Genomic DNA, 27,802 nt, shown 5'->3' with positions numbered 1-27,802 from the left:
TAGTTATACATACCAAATAACAGGGTAAAAGACTCACAAAGCAATTACATATCAGCATTTATCAATTACACTTTCAATACAGATAGTAATACCTCAATATCCACATATATAAATAAGAATTGCTTAAAAAAGAAAAATCTGATTGTATATCTATAGGATGATTAAATGCTGCAAACATTTGCTGTCTTACACTCACTGCATGATTCCCCAGTCCTGTTAGGTTCAGCAGCAGCCATCAGTTCTAACTAATGGCTGAATCATACTGAACTGATGCTCCATGCACCTTAAAAATAATTCAGCTGTTAATGTGAACCCACCATTACTCCGGTTGCTGCTTTTTGTGGGTTATGATGTGTCAGCGTTGCTGAACTCTTCTAAGGATCATTTATTGCCTCATCTTCTCTTCACTTATTGCCTTCATTTTAGAGATAAAATCTAAGCAGTGTGCAGGCAATGCACACTCTCCTCTGCTGATAGGCTGTGAAGGACTGTACCAGGTGGCAACAGCAGCAGTCTGCGGATCAGAGCTGCTTCTGGTAAGGAGAAGTCCGCTGCCTAGCAACAGGATCCAGGATTGAGGTTGACAGAAAGATATGCACTGATGTCATGAAGACAGCTCAGGCAATTTACAGGGTCTAATGGTCTTTGTTCCCCATTGTTACTATTACAGTTCTCCTGACTCAGCGACGGTAACTAGACCCTCCATATTCCTTGCACAGCAATTGCCAGAGACATTCGAGTGCCCATCAAAACCACAACTTGTGTGAACCTGCATAACCTATTTCAGGAAACAGACTAGCTTACATAACCATGATCCGTTATTTCACAATTAAAGAGGCAGAGTCCCTGTAGTTTAGCCACTACAGAACAGTGGATCAAGCTCTGCATTTAAGCTTGCAGGGTTCAGTGCTTGCAATCTTAATTTCAATTAGAAATATTTCAGCTCACATAAGAAAATAAATAAAAGGACAATTATTTCTAATATACTTTTAAATCAACCTGTCTGAATCCCCAAATCTGTTTCTTTAGAGCCCATTTTTATAACATAACTGCTGTTTATGCAATGGCATCTACAACTACTGCGTGCCTGTCACATGTCTTTAGTAAAGCTCGAGTGAAGACAAATAATTTTTATACTGCATTTCACCTTGTTAATCAGACCACTTTGTATGCTGTTTGCCTGAAACCCATTGCCAGGTTGCATTTCAATTGCTTCCCCACGACCTTAAAAGGTGAATTCAGGGTTCTATCATTCACACAATGAACTGATGCAATCAGCATTGTCAAAGAAGACTTTTATGTTTCTGACACACACACACATACACAAATACACATACACACAATCAAATAGGGGATCCATCACTGTCACAAACAGGCATAAAACTCTAATAATACATTTCAGAAAAGACAACTAGCACTCATATGCTTCCTGTCACAATAAATACAAACATTTTCACAGAAAATCAATTAAAATGACTAATACACCCAATACCTTAAGGAATAAAAGAGTGAACTGGAAGTCAATTAGGCTTTTTGTCAGATCCAGGTGTCAGTTGAAGAGCTATGGGCACAGTAGGGGAACATATTAACTCTGTAGTACGACTGGAAAGACAGTAGGGATTCCATCACATTTATTTAATGAGCACAATCTGCCAGTTTCTCCTCCAATCTTTTTGAGACTACAAAATAAGGGATGCAATCTTATCTTAATAATATTTAAGCTCATTCATATCGAGTTCCATTGTCCATTATTTTAACAGAAACAGCCACCATTTATTTTAGATGGCTGTGTGTCGAACCTGTTACTACCAAGCAATTGTGGAGGTACACCAGGCATTCTTGAACTGGTTGGGGGTTCAAGCAACAGAGGAAAAGAAAGTCAGCCACTGTTCCTTGTGATATTCATTAATCTCCCCACTTTAGTGAGTGCATTTCTGTGGGTATCAAATGAGGACAAGAACAGATCTTACCGTGATGCCCATCTCACAAGCAAGCAGCTTGCCTTCACTCACTCTCCAGAACTGCACGTGAAAAATGGCTGCTTTGGTTTCAGATGGGAGAAAGGAAAGAAAATTTGGAAAAGCAATACATAGATGAGATCTTGTGGCACAGTAGTAACAACCCTACTTCTGAGCCAGAAGCCCAAGCCAGGATCTGGTAACCAAGGTGACCAAACAAGCTGAGTACCAACTTGTAAATCCTTCCAACATATGACAGTGGCAGGGAGTAAAAGTGGGAGAGATACCTGGTCAGTAAAAAATGTTTATGCATATGGTTAAGACAATCAAGTCAATTGATTTTGTCTTCTTTTACTGGCAGTTCTTTAGGAGTGAACCAAATATTATTGTCACCTTTGGTCAACACTTAAACCTTTTAAGTATATCTTGTTAAGACCTTCCTTTTCAAAATCAGAGGCCAGAAAGAGAGAAAAAAAAGCAAGATACTTTAAGGACTAACAACTGTCTTATAAACGTTAACACCAAAGAGCTTCTGTCCATTTCGACTACATTGCTGTTTAGTGTAACCAAGGTTAATATTTGTTATTTTATAGTCTTAAGGAGAAGGATATTAAGTAAATCTAAAATGGATGACCACATCTATTCACATATCTTATTATTCTTTAGTAAAACTTTTGCCAATTCTTCGCCAAAAGTCATAGTCTGAATCGATGGTTATTCTACTGGATTCTGAAGCCAGGAAAATTAAATAATGGCACTTGATGTTTAAAAAAAAACATGTCAGTGCTCAACTTTTCGCTAGTCTCTAAGCTAATTACAAAAACAAGCATAGTATGGGTTTTGTTTAGGTCGATAAAGGCATATTCCAAATCATGGAAAGGTAACACAAGCCAAAAGGAATCTAAGACAGTGAACTTAAAACGTTGCATTTACCTATTCAATATTTTCATACTAGAAATGCCTATAACAAAGTTTTCCACCTGAGACTCGATCATGAAAGTTCCAAGATGAATCGCGTTTTGTTGTTCGCATTAAGAAACTAGAGCTCCTCACACACACCTCTGTAAACAACTTCTAAGAACATACCTGATCACACAAGGCTTTGTAAGCCCTTTTCCTTTATTTAGAAGAAACTTCACGAAAAAACTTTTAATACTCCAATTTTTTCATATTCAATTCAGTATATACAATACAAAACTATTCAACGTCTTCTAAGCAATGATGTTAGGAGAAAGTGAGGACTGCAGATGCTGGGATCAGAGCTTAAAAATGTGTTGCTGGAAAAGCGCAGCAGGTCAGGCAGCATCAAAGGAGAAGGAGAATCGACGTTTCAGGCATAAGCCCTTCTTCAGGAATGAGGAGGGTGTGCTAAGATAAAAGGTAGGGAAGGGGGACTTGGGGGAGGGGCGTTGGGAATGCGATAGGTGGAAGGAGGTTAAGGTGAGGGTGATAGGCCGGAGAGGGAGTGGGGCGGAGAGGTCGGGAAGATTGCAGGTCAAGAAGGCGGTGCTGAGTCTGAGGGTTGGGACTGAGAAAAGGTGGGGGGAGGGGAAATGAGGAAGATGGAGAAACCTGTATTCATCCCTTGTGGTTGGAGGGTTCCTAGGCGGAAGATGAGTCGCTCTTCCTCCAGGCGTCGTGTTGCCATGGTCTGGCGATGGAGGAGGCCAAGGACCTGCATGCCCTTGGTGGAGTGGGAGGGGGAATTAAAGTGTTCAGCCACGGGGCGGTTGGGTTGGTTGGTCTGGGTGTCCCAGAGGTGTTCTCTGAAACATTCCGCAAGTAGGCGGCCTGTCTCCCCAATGTATAGGAGGCCACATCGGGTGCAGCGGATGCAGTAAATGATGTGTGTGGAGGTGCAGGTGAATTTCTGATGGATATTGAAGAATCCCTTGGGGCCTTGGAAGGAAGTGAGGGGGGAGGTGTGGGCGCAAGTTTTGCATTTCTTGCGGTAACAGGAGAAGGTGCCGGGAGTGGAGGTTGGGTTTGGTGGAGGAGTGTGGATCTGACAAGGGAGTCGTGGAGGGAATGGTCTTTCCGGAACACTGATAGGGGTGGGGAGGGAAATATATCCTTGGTGGTGGGGTCCGTTTGGAGGTGGCAGAAATGACGATGGATGATACGATGTATCTGGAGGTTGGTGAGGTGGTAGGTGAGGACTAGTGGGGTACTGTCCTGGTGGCGATTGGAGGGGCAGGGTTCAAGGGCAGAGGAGCGGGAAGTGGAGGAGATGCGGTGGAGAGCATCGTCGATCACGTCGGAGGGGAAATTGCAGTCTTTGAAGAAGGAGGCCATCTGGGTTGTTCGGTTTTGGAATTGATCCTCCTGGGAGCAGATGCGGCGAAGGCGAAGGAATTGGGAATATGTGATGGCGTTTTTACAGGGGGCAGGGTGGGAAGAGGTGTAATCTAGATAGCTGTGGGAGTCGGTTGGTTTATAGTATACGTCCGTGTTGAGTCGGTCGTCCGAGACAGAGATGGAGAGGTTTAGGAAGGGGAGGGAGGAGTCTGAGATGGTCCAGGTAAATTAGAGGTCGGGGTGGAAGATGTTAGTAAAGTGGGTGAACTGTTCAACCTCCTCGTGGGAGCACAAGGTCGCGCCGATACAGTCATCAATGTAGCGGAGGAAAAGGTGGGGGTTGGTGCCAGTGTAGCTGCAGAAGATGGACTGATGTTGCAATGATCTTGCCAGGTATGGAAGGTTTGAGTTATAAAGAAAGGCTGGATAGGGTGGGACTTTTTCCACTGGAGCGTAGGAGGTTCTCATGTGACCTGATAGAAGTTTATAAAATAATGAGAGGCTTAGATAGAGTTAATGGTAGTTGTCTTTTCCCTAGGACAGGGGATTTCAAGGCTAGGGGACACATTTTTAAGGTGAGAAGAGAGAGATTTAAAAAAGACATGAGGGAAATATTTTACACAGAGGGTGGCTCATATGTGGAATGAGCTTCCTGAGAAAGTGGTGGATGCAGGTACAATTACAACGTTTAAAAGATATTTGGATAAGTGCATGAACAGGAAAGGTTTGGAGGGATATGGGCCAGGAGTAGGCAAGTGGGACTAGTTCAGTTTAGGAATATGTTTGGCATAGACTGGTTGGACCAAAGGCTGTATGGCTCTACGACTATGTACAAGCTGAAGTTCTGCAGCAAGTACTATTAAGAAAGGCAAATGCACCAGAATAGAAACCAAAGAGTGTACAACAATCCAAAGCAGAATTTTGCATTCTATTCAATGCAACATACCACCCAAATTTATGTCACATTTATTGAAAGTATTTGTTTGTTGAAATTCCTTGTTTACACTGAAAATACACTTCAAAAACTCCACTGAAGAGCTTTGTCTCCAAGAAGCTAAATGCTTGTGCAATAACCGCACAGAGGCCAGTATCCCAACACCAAATCACCCTTTATTTACTTGTGCACAGTAACTACCTGTGGCCAGCTATTACAGCGTCAGTCCCTTGAACAAAGGAGATTCTATATCTCCTGGTTCTATATTTTTTAAAAACAGCTCAGTAAAAGAAAAGAACAAAAACCAAAAACACAAAAACAAAGAAGAAAAATAGAAGGCAACATCTTCCACTCCAGATAACCTATTTGACCAACTGCAATACACTGGCTGTGGGACCAGCGAGCTTGGAGTTAGCCCCTTGACCAGAGGAGATTCTATACCTCCTGTTTTTTTTATTTTATTAAACAGTACAGTTTACAAAGCACTGCTGTCTCACAGCACCAGGGCCCCAGGTTTGATTCTAGCCATGGGCAACTGTCTGTGTGGAGTTTGCACATTCTCCCCATATCGGCATGGGTTTCCTCTGGGTGCTCCGGTTTCTCCCACAATCCAAAGATATGGAGGTCAGGTGAATTGGCCATACTAAATTGCCCACAGTGTTAGGTGCATTAGTCAGAGGGAAATGGGTCTGGGTGGGTTACTCTTCGGAGGGTCGGTGTGGACTGGTTGGGCCGAATGGCCTTTTTCCAGGCTGCAGGGAATCTAATTCAAATCTAATTCTAATTCATATAAACAATTAACATTAACAGCTGTATACAGCAAAACAGCAATTTACAGGGGAGAGGGGTGACAAATCCCCACCTTTCAACCAGTTTTCAGGGAAATGAGGATAAACTTCAAATCCCATTTCCTGGTTATAGTGGTCAGCCAGGACTTTCATGATTGGCCCAGGTTAACAATCTCAACTAAGGACGTCACAGTCAACAAGACCAATCTGGTTCCAAACACTACAACTCGTGTTTACCAGGTTACTCAGGACCAGCTAAATTGCTTTAAAGAAGAAGCAGGCAATACCAGGGCTTGCTTTTTGAAACAGCATTCAAGCAAAATAAGGTATAATTAGTGCTGGAAAAACAGCAGCCCAAAATTTACTATAAGAAATGACAGTGTTGCTCACTGTATTGATTGTTATTTATGATAGAAATTTATCAAACAAACATATACTATAACTTTTCTTCAAGTGAGTGAAGATGATCTCAAAAAGCTGAAAGTCCCTGTCAAGATGTAGTGAGCTGCCATAAACCACATGGAAACAATACCTTGTCAGCTGGTTCCCCCCTCAAACGTACTGAATGGGGAAGTTCCTCTATGCATTGTACATACAGACTAAACTGGTCTCAAAGTTAAAATTTCTTCACTTTCAGTTTAAATACTCTTTTTAATAAGTCTTAATTACTGTTGTGCATGTTCTGGATTTTTGAAATGTTATTTAAACATTGAAACATAGAAGGTAGGAGATGGAGGAGGACATTCAGTCCTTTGAGTCTGCTCTGCCATTCATCATGATTATGGCTGATCGTCCAACTCAATAGCCTAGTCCGACTTTCTCCCCATAACCTTTGGTCCAATTCACCCCAAGTGCTATATCTAGCCACCTCTTCAATACATTCAATATTTTGGCATCAACTACTCCCTGTGTTAATGAATTCTACAGGCTCACCACTCGCTGGGTGAAGAAATGTGTCCTCGTCTCCGTCCGAATTTGGTCAACCCCAAATCCTCAGACTGTGACCAGTGTTTCTGGATGCACCCACCATCGGGAACATTCTCCCTGCATAGTCCTGTTAGAATTTTATAAGTCTCTGTGAGATCCCCCTCACTTGTCTGAACTCCAGCAAAAACAATCCTAACCTAGTCAATCTCTCCTCGTAAGTCAGTCCCGCCATGCCCGAAATCAGCCTGGTAAACCTTTGCTGCACTCCCTCAAAAGCAACAGCATCCTTTCTCAGAAGAGGAGAACAAAACTGCACACAATATTCTCGGTGTGGCCTCACCAAGGCCCTGTATAAATGCAGCAACACATCCCTGCTCCAGTACTCAAAACCTCTCAGACTGAAGGCCAACATACCATGTGCCTACTTTATTGCCTGCTCTACTTGCATGCTTACGTTCAGCAACTGATGTACAAGGACACCCAAGTCCTGCTGCACACTCCCCCCTCCCAATTTACAGCCATTCAGGTCGTAATCTGCTTTCTTGATTTTGCTTCCAAAGTGAGTAACTTTGTATTTATCTAAATTATATTGAATCTGCCATTGATTTGCCCACTCACTCAACCTGACCAGATCATGCTGAAGGACCTCTAGATCCTCGTCACAGTTCACCCTCCCCACCCAACTTGGTGTCATCTGCAAACTTTGGGATGTTCCCTCATCCAAATCATTGTAAATATATATTTACATGGCAGCATGATGGATCAGTGGTTAGCACTGTTGCTTCACAGCGCCAGGGACCCAAGTTCGATTCCAACCTCAGGTGACTGTGCGGAGTTTGCACATTCTCCCAGTGTCTGCGTGGGTTTCCTCCAGGTACTCCGGTTTCCTCCCACAGTCCAAAGATGTGCAGGTCAGATAGTGTTTGGTGCATTAGTCAGAGGTAAATATAGTGTAGGGGACTGAGTCTGGGTGGGTTACTCTTCGGAGGGTCGGTATGGATTTGTTGGGCTGAAGGGTCTGTTTCCATACTATAGATAATCTAATCTAAATAGCTGGAGTCCTAGCATCAATCCCTGTGGCACCCCACTAGTGGGGTGGGCGGCACGGTGGCACAGTGGTTAGCACTGCTGCCTCACAGCGCCAGAGACCCGGGTTCAATTCCCGCCTCAGGCAACTGACTGTGTGGAGTTTGCACATTCTCCCTGTGTCTGCGTGGGTTTCCTCCGGGTGCTCCGGTTTCCTCCCACAGTCCAAAAGATGTGCAGGTTAGGTGAATTGGCCATGCTAAATTGCCTGTAGTGTTAGGTAAGGGGTAAATGTAGGGGTATGGGTGGGTTGCGCTTCGGCGGGTCGGTGTGGACTTGTTGGGCCGAAGGGCCTGTTTCCACACTAAGTAATCTAGTTACTGCCTGCGAATTTGAAAAGGACCCATTAATTCCTACACTTTGTTTCCTCTCAGCCAACCAGTTTTCTATCCATCTCAATAATCTCCCCCAATCCCGTGTGCGTTAATCGTGCATAATAACCTCTTATTCCAGGACTTTGTCATACGGTCTCCGAAAGTCCAAATATACTACATCAACTGACTCCACCTTGTCAACTCTATTAGTTACATCTTCATTAATCCCAACAGGTTTGTCAAGCACGAGTCCCCCTTCATAAATCCATGCTGACTCTGTCTGATTCCGTCACAGCTTTCTAAATGCTCCGCTATAAAGTCCTTGATAATGGATTCGAGAATTTTCCCCAATACATATGTTAGACTTACTGGTCTATAATTCCCTGGTTTCTCTCTACCTCCCTTTTTGAATATTGGAATGACATTAGTTACCCTCCAATCTGCAGGGACTCTCTCAGAGTCCATAGAATCCTGGAAGATGACCACCAATGCATCCACTATTTCCACAGCCACTTCCTTAAGTACTCTGAGAAGTAGATTATCAGGGACTGGGGATTTATCTGCTTTCAATTCCCGCAGTTGTCCCAGCACCATTTCTCTACGAATATTGATCTCCTTCAGTTATTCCCTATCACTAAATCTTGCAGTCTTCAACATTTCTAGTATCTGATTTGTGTCCTCTTTTGTGAAGACAGAGCTAAAATATGTATTCAGTTGCTTAGTCATTTAGTCCCAGTATGAGCATTGTTGCCAGTGCCAGCAGTTATTATCTATCTGTATTCGCCCTTGATGGAGTGACGTTTAGTTGATGATACAGATTGTGGGTATAGTTAGGAACTTCCAGGACTTTGATTCACAACAAGAAAAGGATGGCTATATATTTCCAAGTCAGAATGAACTGTGTTTTGGAGGGGGAACCTGCAGGCAGTTCTGTTTTCATGCACTTGCTATATATGTTCTTCTAGGCCACAGATTTGGAAGATGCAGTCATAAATGCCTTGGCAAATTGCTACATTGCAACATGTCCATAGTATACACTGCAGCCATTGTGCACCAGTAGAGAAAATTATGCTTATCCTATCACTTGCTTTGACATGAGTGTTCTCAGCTTCTTCCTGTTTCTCATATTGTAGTTATCCAGGCAAATGAAAAGTATTCCATCACCTGTGCCCAGAGATGGTCACTAGCAGAAGATTACCTAGCCTCAAACCTTCTCGTGCAGGTGCTGATTTGATGGAAATTTAAGTGTACAGAATAGAGAATAGGTTAGAGAAAGATAGATCAGGAAATAAACTATTTCTGTTGGTTGGGGAATCTATGAGAGTTACAGTCAAAATATTAACACGAAAAGACAAAGTAGGTAAAGATAAACTATTTCCACTGATTGGGGATTCTAGAACGAGGGGCATAATCTAAGAATTAGGGTCAGACCATTCAGGATAGATTTTAGGAAGCACTCCTACACACAGAGTAGGGAGCTGTTTGGAACTCTCTTCCTCAACTGACAGTGGATGCTGAACCAGTTGTTAATTTTAAATCTGAGCTAGATAGTTTCTTTTATAAACAAAGGTATTAAGGGATATAGGAGTTAGGGCACAGATCAACCATGATCTCATTGAATGGCAGAACAGGCTCAAGGGGTTGAACAACCTGTTCCTATGAGAGGGGAACAAATGCAAAAACTTAAAAACAAACTCTTCAGGATTGAGCTTAGAAAATACATCTACAAGCAAATAGGTAGCAGTTTAAAACTCTCCTCTGTAAAAGCAGTTAATACTCGGTCAATTGTTAATTTTACATCTTAGATTGACATATTTATGTCAACCAAATATATTAAAGGACAAGGGCCAAGATGTGGGTGGAGGGGTTTAGGTCACAGATGAATCATGATGTCGAAGAATAACAAAACATAGCTAAAATACCTACGCCCACGTATTTGTACGTTCAAGTATTTAGTGAGTTAGTTTAGCTCAACCGTGACAATAACTCAAAGCAGAATGATAAACTATTGACACATTGCACAAAAGAAAATAATTTCCGTTATGAATGGGAGTGCAATGAATATAACTCTCACAGATGTCTGGTTTAACCGGCACAAAGAAATGCCCTATCATCTATTTAACTTTAGTTTGTGGAGCAGAATTCCTGAACAGGAATCAGACTGGTCGCTTCCATATGGCACATCATTAATCTAATGCAAAAATATCAAGATTAGATCCCTCAGCAAATCCTAAAATTGGAATATGTATTTCAGCCACATAGCTGAGGATGAAAAAATGTTTACAGATTTCAAAGTTTGCTATCAACATAAAAATAACTCTCACTTACTTCTGAACTTTTGGATATTTCATTTCTGCTATTGCATTTGTGGAGTCCATTTGCTTCTCTTTTAAATGCCGTGGCCACATGTTGTCCACCCAATCCACCAGGTCAACCTGAAACAAACAAACATTGAACATCTGTAGAAATTAGTAAATTAAAAAATAAATCATGTCAGCTCCAGAAGCATCGACATCTGTCAAAATTCACATCGATGTGCTCCAGTCATCTTCGGTTTATAAATGATTCGAGAATGGCTGATCTCCACCATTCACACAAAAATTACATTTCATTCAACTCAAAAGGTAAGCAGATTTGTCAACTTTAGCAAGAATAGAATGCTTATACACATTTTGACCGGCAGTGAATTAATTACAGCAGGATGTCAGTTTTATTCAGGGTTGTTTTCATACAGCAACGCACCTTTAGAGTAAATATCACCCAAGTAATAAATACATCCATGACACCTGTCTTTTATGTTGGATATTTATTAGCTATGCTCATTGCCATTACGTTAAAGAAGCTTTTAAAATTAAAAAAAAAATCAATCTTGCAGATGTGCAAAGCATTTCATTTTGGAAATTCTGAAAAATGCTGTCAAGTAATAAGAAAAAACATCTAAGTTAGAATGGAATAGAATTGAATAGAATCCCTACAGTGTGGAAATAGGCCCTTCGGCCCAACAAGTCCACACTGATCCTCCAAAATGTAACCTATCCAGGCCTATTCTCCTGTCCTATTACTCTACATTTACACTGACTAATACAACTAACCTAAAATCCCTGAACACTATGGGCAATTTAGCTTGGCCAATCCACCCTAACCTGCATATCTTTGGACTGTGGGAGGAAACTGGAGTGCCTGGAGGAAACCCACGCAGACACAGGGAGAATGTGCTAACTCCACAGTGACAGTGGCCAGAGGCTGGAATTGAATCTGGGTCCCTAACACTGTGAGGCAGCAGTGCTAACCACTGAGCCACTGTGTTACCCAGAGAAAGCACATTACATACATAGGCTTTGAAAACCAAAGTTGACACTGTCAGCAACAAACACTCACACAGGCAAAAGGTTCCAACAGGGTTCACTGGATAATGAACAGGAACAAGCAACTTAATTAATTGCCCACTTCAAAATAAAGAAATATACAAGACAACTACAACACCTCAGAACCATCAAGCCACCTAACCATGCAAAATCTAAGCAGAAATTTTTTTGCCCACTGGTTACCAATTCATTCATCAGATGCAATCCCATTAAAGTTTTAAGGCACCAAATTATGTTCATGCCAAGTGCTTCAAAAACAATTAAACTCATTCCCCAAGCACACAACCCTCAAATTTGGGGAAAAGCATCAACCATCATTTAAGTTTTCTGCATTCATTAAGTTTAAAGACATTAGTATCCTGACTTTCAGTAACAAGAAAAAAAAGGCAATATTTGTGCATCAGAATCTTGGAATTTCTAATCTAACATTGCTGTGGGAGCATCATTGCTCAAAGTACTACTGTGATTCAAACGCTCAATGCCGCAGAGGAGAATGATCAGTTAAAATTATCTACTTAAAAAATACAAAATAAAAACTTGGAAACAAAATTTTTGAACAAAACTGAGCTTGATAGCTACAAGTGCCACTTAGAGACCAAAATGGTATCTGCTCCGAGCACACTTTTGCCATGAATCACACCCTCTCCTAAATCTCACACAGAGTTGAGCACAAGCTAAGCAGCACAAAACAGGTGCATCTCTTACTATTTAAAGTCATCATCAAGATTTATTACTTGCTACTTTCTTCTGGCTGTTGGTATGAATTGGCATGTGTTAAGTGTTTTTCATTGTCGTCTCAAATTATAACAAAGTCTTACAACAATGGAGAGGTAGTGGTATGGTAGACAGTGAACATTTTGTTGAATTCAAGGTTTCTGGAGCAATCAGTTGTTCCCAGATGTTTGCACTAAGTAAGGCTTCTCCTTGAACAACACATGGCTGGGAGAACAGGAGAAAGAGGACAAGTTGCTACAAGGGGAGAAGGGTTATCAATAAGTCAGAAGCGGGGATATCCTTTGATGATGCAGATGCGTAGCATCAGTCATGACTCTGCAGATATTGAAGTAATCCATGTACATTTCCAACAAGACGACCTGGAATACATGTGTGCCACGTAAGTGCCAAGCATGACCATCTCCAGCAAGAACGTCCCTTTGACATTCAATCCCTCTATTATCAACATCCTGGAGAACTGCTTGTCACTAGAAACTGAACTGAACCAGCCATATAAATACTGCATCTTCAAGAGCTAGTGAGTCTAAGAATTCTGCTGCAAGTGACTCACCTCCTGTCTTCTCAAAGCCTGTCCATCAGCTAAAGTCAGGAGTCTGATGGAATACTCTCCACTTGTCAGGATGAGTGCAGCTCCAGTAACATTTTGGAGAAGGCAGTGGTCTACTGGTAATATCCAGATGCCTAGGCTAATATTCTGAGAATGAGTGCTTGAATCCCATCAGAGCAGATGATGAAGGCTGAATTCAATAAAAGTCTGTAATAAAATGCTAGCCTAATAGCATGCATGTAACCACTGTTGATCATTGTAAAAACCCATCTGAATCACTGATGTGCTTTAGGGAAGGAAATCTGCCATCCTTATTTGGTCTGATCTACATGTGATTCCAATGTGGTTGATAACTAATTGCCCTCTGGACAACTAGGGATGGGGCAATAAATGCTTGCCTAGAATTAAAGAATAAACAAAATGCTGTTCTACATCTTAGCATCATTTCACTATGCCAACTTAATTTCTGCATTTGATCGCCTTGATTTCTGGGCCAACGGCAATTGCCATAACATTGTCACCTCACTTTCAAACTGTAACCCCTGCTACTTGAGAGGGAGTGGGTACAATCTGAAGTGACAATATTTCAGTTGAATAAAGGGAAATATGGAGCTATGAGGGAGCAACTGGCCAAAGTTCAATGGTTTAATACCTTAACAGGGAAGACCGTGGAGGAACAATGGCAGATATTTCTGTGTATAATGCAGAAGATGCAGGATCAGTTCATTCCTAAAAGGAAGAAAGATCCCAGGAGGAGACATGGGCGGCCGTGGCTGACAAGGGAAGTAAAGAAACATATAAGGTTAAAAGAGAAAAAGTATAACTTAGCGAAGATAAGCGGGAAAACGGAGGACTGGGAAGCTTTTAAAGAACAACAGAGGATTAGTAAGAAGGAAATACGCAGAGAAAAAATGAGGTACGAAGGTAAACTGGCCAAGAATATAAAGGAGGATAGTAAAAGCTTTTTTAGGTATGTCCAAGGCAAAAAAATGGTTAGGACAAAAATTGGGCCCTTGAAGACAGAAGCAGGGGAATATATTACTGGGAACGAAGAAATGGCAGAGGAATTAAATGGGTACTTCAGATCTGTGTTCACTGGGGAAGACACAAGCAATCTCCCTGAGGTAACAGTGGCTGAAGGACCTGAACTTAAGGGAATTTCTATTTGCCAGGATTTGGTGTTGGAGAGACTGTTAGGTCTGAAGGTTGATAAGTCTCCGGGACCTGATGGCCTGCATCCCAGGGTACTGAAGGAGGTGGCTCGGGAAATCGTGGATGCGCTGGTGATTATTTTCCAGAGTTCAATAGAATCGGGGTTGGTTCCTGAGGATTGGAGGGCGGCTAATGTTGTGCCACTTTTTAAGAAGGGTGGGCGGGAGAAAGCAGGAAATTATAGACCAGTTAGTCTGACCTCAGTGGTGGGAAAGATGCTGGAGTCTATTATAAAGGATGAAATTACGGCACATCTGGATAATAGTAACAGGATAGGACAGAGTCAGCATGGATTTATGAAGGGGAAATCATGCTTGACTAATCTTCTTGAATTTTTTGAGGATGTAACTCGGAAGATGGACGAGGGAGATCCAGTGGATGTAGTGTACCTGGACTTTCAGAAAGCTTTTGATAAAGTCCCACACAAGAGGTTAGTGAGTAAAATTAGGGCGCACGGGATTGGGGGCAAAGTACTAGATTGGATAGAGAATTGGTTGGCTAATAGGAAACAAAGGGTAGTGATTAACGGCTCCATTTCGAAATGGCAGGCAGTGACCAGTGGGGTACCGCAGGGATCCGTGCTGGGACCGCAGCTTTTTACAATATATGTAAATGATATAGAAGATGGTATCAGCAATAACATTAGCAAATTTGCTGATGACACAAAGCTAGGTGGTAGGGTGAAATGTGATGAGGATGTTAGGGGATTACAGGGTGACCTGGACAAGTTAGGTGAGTGGGCAGATGCATGGCAGATGCAGTTTAATGTGGATAAATGTCTGGTTATCCACTTTGGTGGCAAGAACAGGAAGGCAGATTACTACCTCAATGGTATCAAATTAGGTAAAGGGGCTGTTCAGAGAGATCTGGGTGTTCTTGTACACCAGTCAATGAAGGCAAGCATGCAGGTACAGCAGGTCGTGAAGAAGGCTAATAGCATGCTGGCCTTCGTAACAAGAGGGATTGAGTATAGAAGCAAAGAGGTGCTTCTGCAGCTGTACAGGGCCCTGGTGAGACCACACCTGGAGTACTGTGTACAGTTCTGGTCTCCAAATTTGAGGAAAGACATTCTGGCTATTGAGGGAGTGCAGCGTAGGTTCACGAGGTCAATTCCTGGAATGGCAGGATTGCCTTACACGGAAAGACTGAAGCGACTGGGCTTGTATACCCTTGAGTTTAGAAGACTGAGAGGGGATCTGATTGAAACGTATAGGCTTATGAAAGGATTGGACACTCTGGCAGGAGGGAACATATTTCCGTTGATGGGGGAGTGCCGAACCAGAGGACACAACTTAAAAATACGGGGTAGACCATTTAGGACAGAGATGAGGAGAAACTACTTCACACAGAGAGTGGTGGCTGTGTGGAATGCTCTGCCCCAGAGGGCAGTGGAGGCCCAGTCTCTGGATTCTTTTAAGAAAGAATTGGATAGAGCTCTTAAAGATAGTGGAGTCAAGGGGTATGGAGATAAGGCTGGAACAGGATACTAATTAGGAATGATCAGCCATGATCATATTGAATGGCGGTGCAGGCTCGAAGGGCAGAATGGCCTACTCCTGCATCTATTGTCTATTGTCTATTGTCTATTGTCTACTTGTTTGGTGAACCCGCTTTTCTCCAGTCTTCTGACTCGTGGAAAAATACTCAAATTTGAACCTTATGTAAATATAGACAATCTAGCTAAAAACACAAAAAATGGACTCTAAAAGCTTCTATAGCTATGTAAAACTGAGACATCTGGCTAAAACAAATGTGAGCCCATTAAAGTCAGAGTAAGAGCATTTATATTCATTCAAAAAACTCCTAGAATTGAAGATCCAAGTGACTAAGAAGAATGATTTGAAGGAAATTAGTATTAGTAAGAAGTTTGCTTTGGAGATATTAATTAGGCTGAAAGTTGATAAATCTCAAGAATCCCATTGTTTTCATCCCAGAAGCTGCTGAAAGAGGTGATTGTGGATTAGTCAATGTGTTGGCGGTTGCCTTCTAAAATTACATATATTTTGGATTGATTCCTATGAAACAGAAGATGCCAAATGTCACCCTGCTATTTAAGAGGGAAGGGAGCAAGACAGAATCAGTACACTAAGACCTCTTAGCCTCACATCAGTAGTAGGGAAAATGTTAGATTCTGTTTTAAAGAATAATATAGACATCTGATTAGGCTTAGTCAGCATGGATTTGTGAATAAGAAATCATGTTGACAAACTTGGAGTTTTTTGAGGATGCTACTAACAAGGTTGATAAGGTAAAGTCGGTGAACATTAAATATTTAGATTTTCAGAACGCTTTTGATAAAACCTCTCACAGAAGACTGGTTTGAAAAATTAAAGCACATGGGACGCATACTGGCAAACTCAGCAAAGTGTTGGAATAAATGGGTCAATCTCATATTGAGCTGAAAATGTGTTGCTGGAAAAGCGCAGCAGGTCAGGCAGCATCCAAGGAGCAGGAGAATCAATATTTCGGGCAAGAGACCTTCTTCAGGCATGCCAATCTCATATTGGCATGCTGTGACTTGTGGGGTACCATAACGATTAGTATTTGGGCCCCAACTGTTCACAATATATATATTAATGATTCGGAGGTGGCCACCAAACACAGTATTTCCAAATACATGGATAATAGGAAGTTAGTGAGAATGTGTGTTATGAGAAAGACGTAAAGCCCTTCAGAAAGATTTAAACAAGCTCAGTGATTGGTTAAGAATATATCAGACGGAATAGAACATGGAAACATTTGACATTATCCACTTTTGTAGAAAAAAAATGCATCTCTTAAATGGGAAGGGTTGGAAAGGATAGACGTACAAAGAGATCTAAGTGTCCTTGTCGATAAGTCACTGAAGACTTATATTCAGATGCACCAAGCTATTAGGAAGGCTAATGGAATGTTGGCTTCTATTGCAAGATGATTTGAATGCAGGAGTAAAGAAGTTTTGTTTTCACTGTATTGGAGCTTGGTTAGACTGCACCTGGAGTACTGTGTGCAGTCTTGGTCTGCTTACCTCAGAAATATATTATTGACATATTATTGACATAAAGGGAGTGAAATGAAGGTTCACTAGATATGTTCCCAGGATGGTAGGACTGTAGTGTGAAGAGAGACTGAGTAAACTGGGTCAGTATTTGAGTTTTGAAGAATGGAGAGGTGATCCCATTGAAATCTACGAAATACTTAAAACGGGATAGTAGACATGGTAGATGCAATTAAAATGTTTCTCTTGTTTGCAGAGTCTAAAACCAGGATACCATGTTAAAAGTAAGGAGAGTGTCACTTAGGTCATAGAGTCATAGAGATGTACAGCATGGAAACAGACCCTTCGGTCCAACCCGTCCATGCCGACCAGATATCCCAACCCAATCTAGTCCCACCTGCCAGCACCTGGCCCATATCCCTCCAAACCCCTAGTCATATACCCATCCAAATGCCTCTTAAATGTTGCAGTTGTACCAGCCTCCACCGCTTCCTCTGGCAGCTCATTCCATACACATACCACCCTCTGTGTGAAAAAGTTGCTCCTTAGGTCTCTTTTATATCTTTCCCCTCTCACCCTAAACCTATGCCTCTAGTCCTGGGCTCCCCCACCCCAAGGAAAAGACTTTGTCTATTTACCCTATCCATGCCCTTCATAATTTTGTAAACCTCTATACGGTCACCTCTTAGCTCCAACGCTCCAGGGAAAACAGCCCCAGCCTGTTCAGCCTCTCCCTGTAGCTCAAATCCTCCAACCCTTGTAAATCTTTTCTGAACCATTTGAAGTTTCACAACATCTTTCCGACAGGAAAGAGACCAGAATTGCACGCAATATTCCAACAGTGGCCTAACCAATGTCCTGTACAGCTGCAACATGACCTCCCAACTCATGTACTCAATACTCTGAACAATAAAAGAAAGAAACAATAAAACGCCTTCTTCACGATCCTATCAACCTGCGACTCCACTTTCAAGGAGCTATTAACCTGCACTCCAAGGTCTCTTTGTTTAGCAACACTCCCTTGGACCTTACCATTAAGTGTATAAGTCCTGCTAAGATTTGCTTTCAAGAGCTGTTTTACACAGAGTTACAAACCTTTGTAATGCTCTACCCCAAAGGGTTGTGCAGGCCCAGTCTTGGAGTATGTCTTAAGGCAGAGATATATAGATTTTTGATTATTAGTGGTGTACAGGGTTATGAGGAATGGGATAAGTAAAAAGACTAGACAATCTGCATTGCCTACTCCTGTTCTTATGCTCTTTTGTAAGGAGTCATCAACTTCCAGTTCATCCAAATAAGTAGACTTTCAAGCATTAGGCCACACAAGAAATTCATTTCTATGACTGAGCTGCCATTTCATACAGAAAAATGACATCAAGAACTTCAAACTTAGGACAAAAGAAACTAAAGATTACAAAATGTTTAAAGTAATTTTGGGCTACTATAATGTGATGATGATGCCCCTTTAACAAGGTTGCACTGTCCTTTTTTTAAAATAAAATATTGTACAAGGCCGGGTTGCCGAGATGTCTAGAGTGGATGGGTTTCAGGGCCAATTTCATTATAACTAACAGATACTACCTCAGGAAAAAGGCTTTCAGGTTTTGAAAAAACACAAACAATTCAAAGATAGTGGCTGGCTCTCCCTGCTCGTCTTTTCTCTTGCAAATGAATTCTGTTTCGTATAAAACTAAGTGGTTGGGCCAGCTGCATCCCTCCTGGAGTACACGCTTTACACCTGCTTAAAACAACGAGCAAAGTTAGGGTTGGAGGTACTTTCTTGAAATGATTTGAGGGGGTCTGGCCTGTTTGAGGGCTCTTTGCAGGATTTGTTCTACAGTTCCAAATTGGGATTAGAGTTGTTGGACTCGAAGGGAGCGAGTGGTAGGTGTTAGTGTCTTTTGTTCCAGGTGCTGAATATGGTTGGTTTAAACAGCACCTAGCGTAGTAATGGTTCTTTCAGTCACTACGAATTTTCTGGGGGTGGAAGAAGTAACTTTGGGAGCCTTAGAAAAGGTAAATAAAGCCAAGATGCACGAATTAGCAGACAGACAATCTGGAGTTGGAGCTGCCTCCTTCCATAATTACTACTGTAGCTCAGCATTTAAATTTGCTGGAAACACCATTAGAATCTTTGCAGATGGCTAAAGTTCGATTGAAAATGAAGCAGCTTGAGCTAGAGGCAAAAGACAAGGAAAAGGCAACAGAAATGAAAGAGATTGAATTACAATTACAAGCAGAAGAAAGAGAAAAAGAACAAATCACTTTAGCAGAACAAAAAGAAGACAGAAAGAGAGAGAGAGAAAGAAGAACGAGAGGAAAGGAAGAAAGGGAGTTTTAACTTCAGAAATTGGCACTTAGACAGGAAAATCAGTTCAAAAGGATAGAGATGAAGGCTGAAGGTAAGCTTAGTGAGGAAGATAGTGAGGATGAGCAAACCCATGATAGCCAAAGGTCTGGTGAGAATCTGTTTAAATATATTCAAGCATTGCCTAAATTTAATGAGAATGATGTGGAAATCTATTTCATCTCATTTGAAAAGATGGCTAACAAATGCAGTGACCAGTGACCATGTGGGTTTTGCTGATCTAAACAGAACTTATAGGTCAAGCTACTGAGGTTTGCATGGCTCCTGAAATATTCACTGTACACCTGCTCAAAACAACTCAAAAAATTAAGGTCCGAGCCACCTTCTTGAAGCGTTTTGATGGGGTCTGGCCCGGTCCATAAAAATAGACAGGACAGGATCGGTATGTTCCTGTTATCTTATGTTCAGAGTTTCACTATACTCCTGTAAAAAAAAACAAGCTGAAAGTAACAGGTTTTAAACTTCCTGCTTGGATAGTGGTTCTTACATGAAAATCTATTGACTGCACTGCAATTTCCACAGAGAGGAAAGGTATCTCATCACAAAGACAAAGATTTTTCAAACAGTCATGGTTTTAGATTAGATTAGATTAGATTAGATTACTTACAGTGTGGAAACAGGCCCTTCAGCCCAACAAGTCCACATCGACCCGCCGAAGCGCAACCCACCCATACCCCTACATTTACCCTTTACCTAACACTAAGGGCAATTTAGCATGGCCAATTCACCTAACCTGCACATCTTTGGACTGGTGACCACTTAAATTATGTTCAACTGGGTCCTTCAGAATCAACTCCCTAGGTTCAATCTCTGCTCTGCGAACTCACTGATCTTCACCAAATAAGACACATTTGACCACAAGACGATATGAAATAGGAACAGAAGTAGTCCGTTTGGCCGATCAAGCCTGCTCTGCCATTCAATAGGATTATGGCTAATCCGATATTCCTCATATTCACTTTCCTGCTTCTTCCTCCCTTTACCAATGATTCCTCTACTGATCAAGAGCATATCTATCTCAGCATCAAATATACACGATGTTACACTTTTTGACTCAGCCACCCTAAGTTGGACAAAAAGAGAAAGAAAGAAATTGCTTGTCATTTTGATTCATAATCACTATTTAGCTGATAACTAAGCTGGGCTGTGATTCCTTCCATGTGGTCACAAATCAAACTCGATGACTGAGCAATATACAGTAAGCAAATCCTATGGAAACACTGTACTCTATAAGAATCAAGGGAGGTGAAAGAAGTGAGTTGTGAAGTAGCCAAGGGATTTTTGAAATACATCTGCCATAAAACTGAGCACCCAGAGATAACCTGGAACACAAGAAGACTAAATGTTTATACATTAGTGCATTTACTGCTAACTGCAGTAACTGCTTTTGTGACATCCTATCAGCGGAGTGGAGACTGGGGGAATGGAGCTGGGAGTAGGGGAGCTCAGCAGTTTGGGAGATCAGGACAACAGAAATGCAAGCAGATCCAGACTGCTCTGGACCTAGGTGCACATTGCTGCCTGGAAGGTTTCAGAAATAAGGTTAGGTCATTATCACTAAAATATCCTGACGATAAAGGTTCTGTCACGGTGCTGCCATCAGCAGCAGTATCTGAAATGCATAGGTGATGTCGGAGAAATTTGCCCAATAGGTTAGAGATCACAAAACACAGCTTGAAGTGAAATTGACAAGCAGTTTATTACAAGTGATATTACTGGAAGAAAAACCTACCAGCTGACACAGCACTGACAGTTTGTACAGGTCAATCAGATTTCTCTTTCCAGACCTGAGGATGAGACCAGTTTTATAGTAATGCTGCACATTGGCACTGATTAAGAAATGGGAGGCCACAATATATCTGGAAATGGAGTAATCTAGTTGCAAGGAAGCTAATTGGAAAACAGTTACCGGATGAATGCCCTGTTCCTTCACACAATGCAACACCCTGACAGTATCGACGGTTCCATTTCTCTTCACAGGTCGGTGTTAGTGTCTCCTCTGAAGTGGCGAGATGCTTCCATGGTCCTGTTCCTGGAGTATGTTCTTGCTGGTGCCTCTCTGTCTGTCCTGCTCTTCGTGTGGCTTTGGTATTGCTGGGTTGTGAAACTGCCCTTGGGGCTTCGAGATATCTGTAGTGCTCTGTCATTGTCCGTGGGAGCTTAAAGTCTATTCCCTTTTCTGCGTGCTGTCTGATTTGACTTTTGAGCTGCTTAGGAATTCTGGGTGTTCTGGTACAGTTTGGCCAATTTTGCTTTTGTGGGCCTATCGTAGGTTAGCAAATCTTTTCTCACAGGTGACATCCATTTATGCCGGCACTTTGGCTTTGGCAACACGTACTCCATTGTACAGTACTATTCTTAACTTCATTGTGATCCACTTTACAGTCAATGAAGTACCACTGAAGTGTAGTCACTATTCTAATTGTGGAATTGAAGTTGAAGACAACAGATGGCACTTAGCAGTATGCAACTACCCACTTGGTACACAATAATGCCATTAATCATGTAGTGCAAATTATTTGTTCAAGTATAAAGCACAGCAATATATATCAGTAGCCAGAAACACATTAAGGGAAAATAGCTAGAATTAGAATTTTAAATTTAAAACTATCATTGGGTGCTTATAGAAACTCAAGGCATAGCATGAAATCTAGCACTTCACTCTGCATGGTGAAAAACTGCCTGCCAAATTTGTCAAATCTGACAAAGGAAGATTCCAAGAAACATATTTTTCCAGGGAGTTAGCAAATGGATTTCAGGTTTAGAACTGTGATGAAACCAGAATATTTGGAGCAGTCTGCTGCAGGGCACACAGGCTGGCAGCAAAAAGAGAATGGTGCTGAAAGGTTTAGACAGCTAGGACAGAAGAACGCTATTGGCTTCTGCAAAAAACTCCAGGATAGACAAAGTGAAGTTGACTTATGTTGGGAATGCTCATGTTTTTATAAATATCAGTTACATCACTAGCTGTCTGGTATTGTGCTTAAGATGGCTCTGTGAATGTGCTACTGAACTAGGAGTTGTTCTGTTGGGCAAGCGAAGCCATGGTCGAATTGTAAGAGAATCAGTTGCCTGAAAAGGCATTTCTTGTTTAATTGTTGTCCAGCTGAAACACCAGTAAACGTGACCCCTATTGACAGGCCACATTACTGCAGGATAGGGATGTGCTGGAAAATTTAATTAAAGATACTGTCAACAAATCTACAAACCCTCATCAGTGAAAGATACTGATTAACAAGAAGCTAACAAAAAAAATGAGCTAAACTCCTGGAGAATACTCCATTACTTAGGTCTGTCATAAGCCAGAAGTCACATTAATTATTTGCCACACAGGAGAATCATTTTGGTCTTTCTTAGATTATTTAATGTTGTTTTATAGCAAAAATGCACAAATTGGGATCAAGACCTTGAATTCATGGCTGAATACTTATTTTTCTTTGAGTTGTATGCATAAGACAAAATTGAAATGCTTCCTGTGTTTTCTCTCCAAATTGCTCATATAAAACCACCATAATACCCTGTATTCAAATGATTTTAACTAAGCTAAAAATGTTTTTGAATTAACAAGAATAAATTGAACTGTACATCCTGACAAAGTGAATCTCCATGCTCCTCATTTCACCGTTTTCAGCTAGGTATGCATGTGCTTATTTTAAATTCGCAATAATATCCATTTATCTGAAATGTTCATCCACTTGAAGCAATGTATCCACATCAACATGCATTGTTTTTCCCCTGAAACCCCATTATTTCATCCAATTACTGGTCAATTTACACTGGCTACTTTGATTGATCACTGAATCAGCAGATTGAAGACAAACAAGTGACTAACTCAGTGTATTTATTATGAATCTATTTGATTTGAATTTTTCACTTACCCAAAATGCATTCAGCTCTGCATTTATAATCTAAAAAACACTCCTTTATTCATACAATCTGGATTCTGCTCAAATACAAACCCTGAATGCAGCATTACTTTCAGGATTTGCAGCATCTATATTTTGAATTGAAATGTGGAGTGCATTTTAGAACACTGATAAAATTTCTGTTAAACATAAATACAGATTTGCAATAGCTTTGTGACAAATTATAAAACATTCTTACACTTGCAAGTGTAGAGCAAAAATGATTCCAACCGTTTTTTATGTTAGGTTCAGTGCACTAACATTAAGAAAATATAAATAATTTAGAAATAGTTGAACACAAATATTTCAATCCTGATTTTAAAAAAAAGTATGTACTAATTTTTTTAAGACAGTCTCTCAATTATATTGTTTGTTTCTTCATAGATTCATGTTAGACTAGATGCCATTGTCACTGATGGAGGCTAGAAGTACAGGTAGTCAGGTTATACAGGTTCACACTTTTCCCTAAAGATGTTTCTCCTGACTGGCTTCTTTCTGGCTATTGTGTCAATGTCACCAAAAATAGCAGACGCCACAGTGTCATACCAGTACCTTTCAGCTGCCACATGAGTACTGTCATATTTAACTAACAGCTTGCCTCCTCAATGCTTGACTTCAATCCAAGCTCCCACTGTTGATTTAAAACTGAGGACATTCTTGCAACAGCAGGAGGCGGAAATTGAGACAATAATAATACCTTAGTGCTGAAGGAACAAAGCGTTCAGAGAAGGTACAGAAGTTGGAATCTATTAATTGAAACGAGAATCATAGAATCATATAGAATCATAGAAACAAGCATGGGATCAGGCCAATCGGCCCACTTAGTCCACAGTGACCCTCTAGAGAGCATCCCACCCAGAACCACCACCCCTATCCTACCCTTGTAACCTTTATTTCCCATGACTAACCCACCTAACCTGCACATGCCTGGACACCAGGGGCAATTTAGAAAGGCCAATCCATCTAGCTTGAACATCTCTGGAAAGAAAACAAACAAAAAATTCTCAATGTAAAGGACATCAGATGAGAATTTTGTTATTTGCAAGAATTGTAATATTGATCCTCACTCTTCACAAGTCAAGGGATCTTTTAAAATTAAAACGAAAAGCATTTCTGGAGGATCTAGTATTTTTCATTTCCTCATTTGTGGATTTTAAATTCAGAGTTCTAGGTGGGCAGCAAATTAGGCAAAAAATGGTCCATCTACTTTTTACAATGAAAAAACATGGCCAAATCCATCTGTACTCTGATGGATATAAACAATGCTTGCAGAGCTGGCATGTTGGTCTCCAATTCTATAATTAGATTTTTTTATATTAGATTACTTACAGTGTGGAAACAGGCCCTTCGGCCCAACAAGTCCACACCGCCCCGCCGAAGCGCAACCCAACCATACCCCTACATTTACCCCTTACCTAACACTACGGGCAATTTAGCGTGGCCAATTCACCTGACCCTGCACATCTTTGGACTTTAATGCTAACTGGAACAAGGATGAATCGCAACCCTTGTGCATCACTGAGCCAGTGGTCACTCCATCTGGATGAGGCTGTGCCAAAAAACATCCTAACACAGCATACAGACCAAATTCTAATCTCTACACTCCAAGACAGGAGTGGGACTAGAACTCTTTGCCTTCTGATTCAGAAGCAGAATCCTACCGAAGGTTTAGTTCTCCTAATTCTGAATGTTCTCCAAAACCTTGCAAGTTCTGGCCTTGTATACCCACTGTTGGTCTAAGTTTCAGCTACGCAGTCACATCCTGTAAAACACACTCCCTAAAAGTCCTGCCTTTCTTTTCTATAAACCTTAAAAACCGGTCTTGAAACTTTTCTTTTCGACCAAGATTTCAGACAATTTGAATTAATCCTTCATGGCAGCCTTCAAAGCCTTAAGTTCTTCTTCATATTTTCTCCCCCTCCTGTAAAACACCTTGAAACTTCCATGTTAAGGAAATTCTAATTTCATATAAATTACATACAGGGCAACCTCAATGTCCATGGAATCATTTTCCGTGGTTTCAGCTACCCGCGGTCCGAACATATTACAGGGAATGTTCCAGAACCCTGGACCAGGAGGCTGCCAGGAAGGTACATTTCCCATTTAAACAAATGGGTTCGCTCTTATCCACGGTTTCCAGGTCCTGGAACGTATTCCCCATGGGTATAGGGGGACTACTTGTATTTGTGATTCATCAGCATTAACCAACAGCCAACCTGGATATCCTGGACTTTAGGTGAACAAAAAACTGTCTTAAGACACAGTTTTGTGTAGAGATTAAACATGAACCATTGTCCCTTAATTGAATTATAGACAGATTTAGCATAGCCTAATTTTGTAATGATATAGCTGTGCATTCATAAATGGTTTCAGAAATGCCATTCCCTTTCAATGAACTTGCAACTAAAGTAACTTTCATTAAAATATCACCAAATAACAGATCTTTACTTCACAATGCATCGGATTGTGACACTTCACAGATGTTAAGAGCAATTGCTGAATACTTACGAAGTTCTAAATGTATGGCTGCAAAGAATTTAAACTTAAATTCTTAAATTCTGCACGTCCCGAATTCATAATTAACAGCTTAGGCCCTACCTTGTTACAGATCAATATGATATTCTCAATAATGTCAAATGAATAAATATAAAACACTGCTCTTGGTGCAAATATCTCTGCTAATGACAATTCTCTACATATTAAATTCATTTCCAAATTTTCCACCCTGGCAAAATCCATTGACAGTGCAAAACTAAATTTAAAACCAAATATCTCTCATTTTCTCTCACTCGCAAACACAACAAACACACACAATTGAAATACAATTCAATGCACAAAAATATTTGAGCCTCAATCTTTCTCTCCTCAAAATAAAACTGCTGAAAATGAATTTTCTTCATAACTAGCATAATTGTGCAGATAAAATCATAGCCTTTGAAACGAGATTATGGAAAATGAAATTTTGTTCATGGTAATTATGTTAAAAAAAGGCATTATCCCAATTTCCATTTGATGGCGAACTTCACCCCTTTTAAAAAGCTTAATCAGAATTATCTATAATGCTTTTGTTTGCATGGTCTGCTTTGATAAATATCAATAATAACTGCAAGTAAAACTTAAATATCAATATTTCAATTAATTTCACTTATACCCCATTTTCTCATTCTGATTTAGTATTTGTCCATCAACTACAAACAGTTTTCTCCCAATCTCCAATTCCTTGGCATGAAACTTGGATAAACCAGCAAGCAGGAAATATGCTCAAATAAAACAAAGCTGCCTGGAGTTGGGGATTCAGATTTCCCGAACTTGAAAACTACATGGAATTTAAGTACCACTGATTCATTACTACTTTCAAATATATAACTGAATAAATTTATTCAGCTAGACAGAAACATTCAAAATGGGGAAATAAATTTTCAGGGATAAAGTGAGGACTGCAGATGCTGGAGATCGGAGCTGAAAACAGCAACACATTTTCAGCAAATAAATTTTCAGCTATGACAGAGATGGATAGACCAGAAATGTTCATGGCTAACTGACTGATCTCAACTGGAACAGTAAGGAAAACATTATAATTGTATGCAGTGTTCCTGCACTGGCAGAGGGAACAACTTCAGCAAGATTTAAATATCCATCAGTAGCCAGTGATGGCTACAGCAAAGCACATATCTGTTGATACAGTAAACAGAGAATGGGCCTGACAGCACTAGCACTGACAGAAAAATAGCCTGAAAATATATGGATAAATGGCCACTTGTGAAATAAAGAAACTACAGATCACATGCAACTGAGCCTTGAACAAGTTATGCCTTCCAAAGCAGGGAGACAAAAAGGAGGAAACCTATGAAGGTCATGCAGAACTTCAGGTGTAAACAGTGGTCCCAGTAAGGCAGCGAGTGGAATAATGCACAAATGATACTTTACATGGTGCAGAAAAAAGAAATTGTGTTGTCAGTCCCAGTGAGTGTAAACAAAAAGCTCTTTTAGAAATCGTCAAGAGTAGGAATGAAGCTGCCAAAACGTTGACATATTGCTCTACAGCCAGTGGCATAAAATACAACATGTCACCATGGAAAACTTGGCATTCTAGCTTTCCTTTTTTGAGGCACACAAATAGCTGGTTGGTATTACGGAACTTATGTTTTCCCCTAAGAAGCTGGTGGGTCTTTGTAACTCTCCTTTCCTGAGAGGTGCAGAGGCAGGGTCAATGACTATTCTTAAGGAGGACATATACAAGAGGTAGCTAAGCAGGTTTATGGAACTTTCACTCACAACTTAAACCTATTTATCGTTCTCAAGGATTGAAATCAATTTTATTAGTAAATGAGAGAAACAGCCAGCTTATTTCTTTCAAATTCTTTCTAACAAAATCGGCTCGTATTGAA

The 27,802-nt window shown here is 40.8% G+C and overlaps 1 protein-coding gene across 11 annotated transcripts in view; it reads right to left on the bottom strand.

Annotated features, from left to right (window-relative positions):
- The window catches only part of LOC140487978 (lysine-specific demethylase 2B-like), a 223,067-nt gene that overhangs the window by 107,835 nt on the left and 87,430 nt on the right, over positions 1-27,802 (bottom strand). For 10 of the 11 annotated variants that reach the window (XM_072587462.1, XM_072587464.1, XM_072587460.1 and 7 more), the window contains one exon: positions 10,634-10,740. In XM_072587462.1, coding sequence (XP_072443563.1) covers positions 10,634-10,740 — 107 coding nt within the window. Of the gene's footprint in view, positions 1-317; positions 461-10,633; positions 10,741-27,802 lie in introns of those variants that run through there. The other variant, XM_072587471.1, reaches the window with a different exon arrangement.

The sequence above is a fragment of the Chiloscyllium punctatum genome, chromosome 17 (assembly GCF_047496795.1).
Source record: "Chiloscyllium punctatum isolate Juve2018m chromosome 17, sChiPun1.3, whole genome shotgun sequence".
Taxonomy (NCBI): Eukaryota; Metazoa; Chordata; class Chondrichthyes; order Orectolobiformes; family Hemiscylliidae; genus Chiloscyllium; species Chiloscyllium punctatum.
This window is presented reverse-complemented; position numbering and strand designations above follow the sequence as displayed.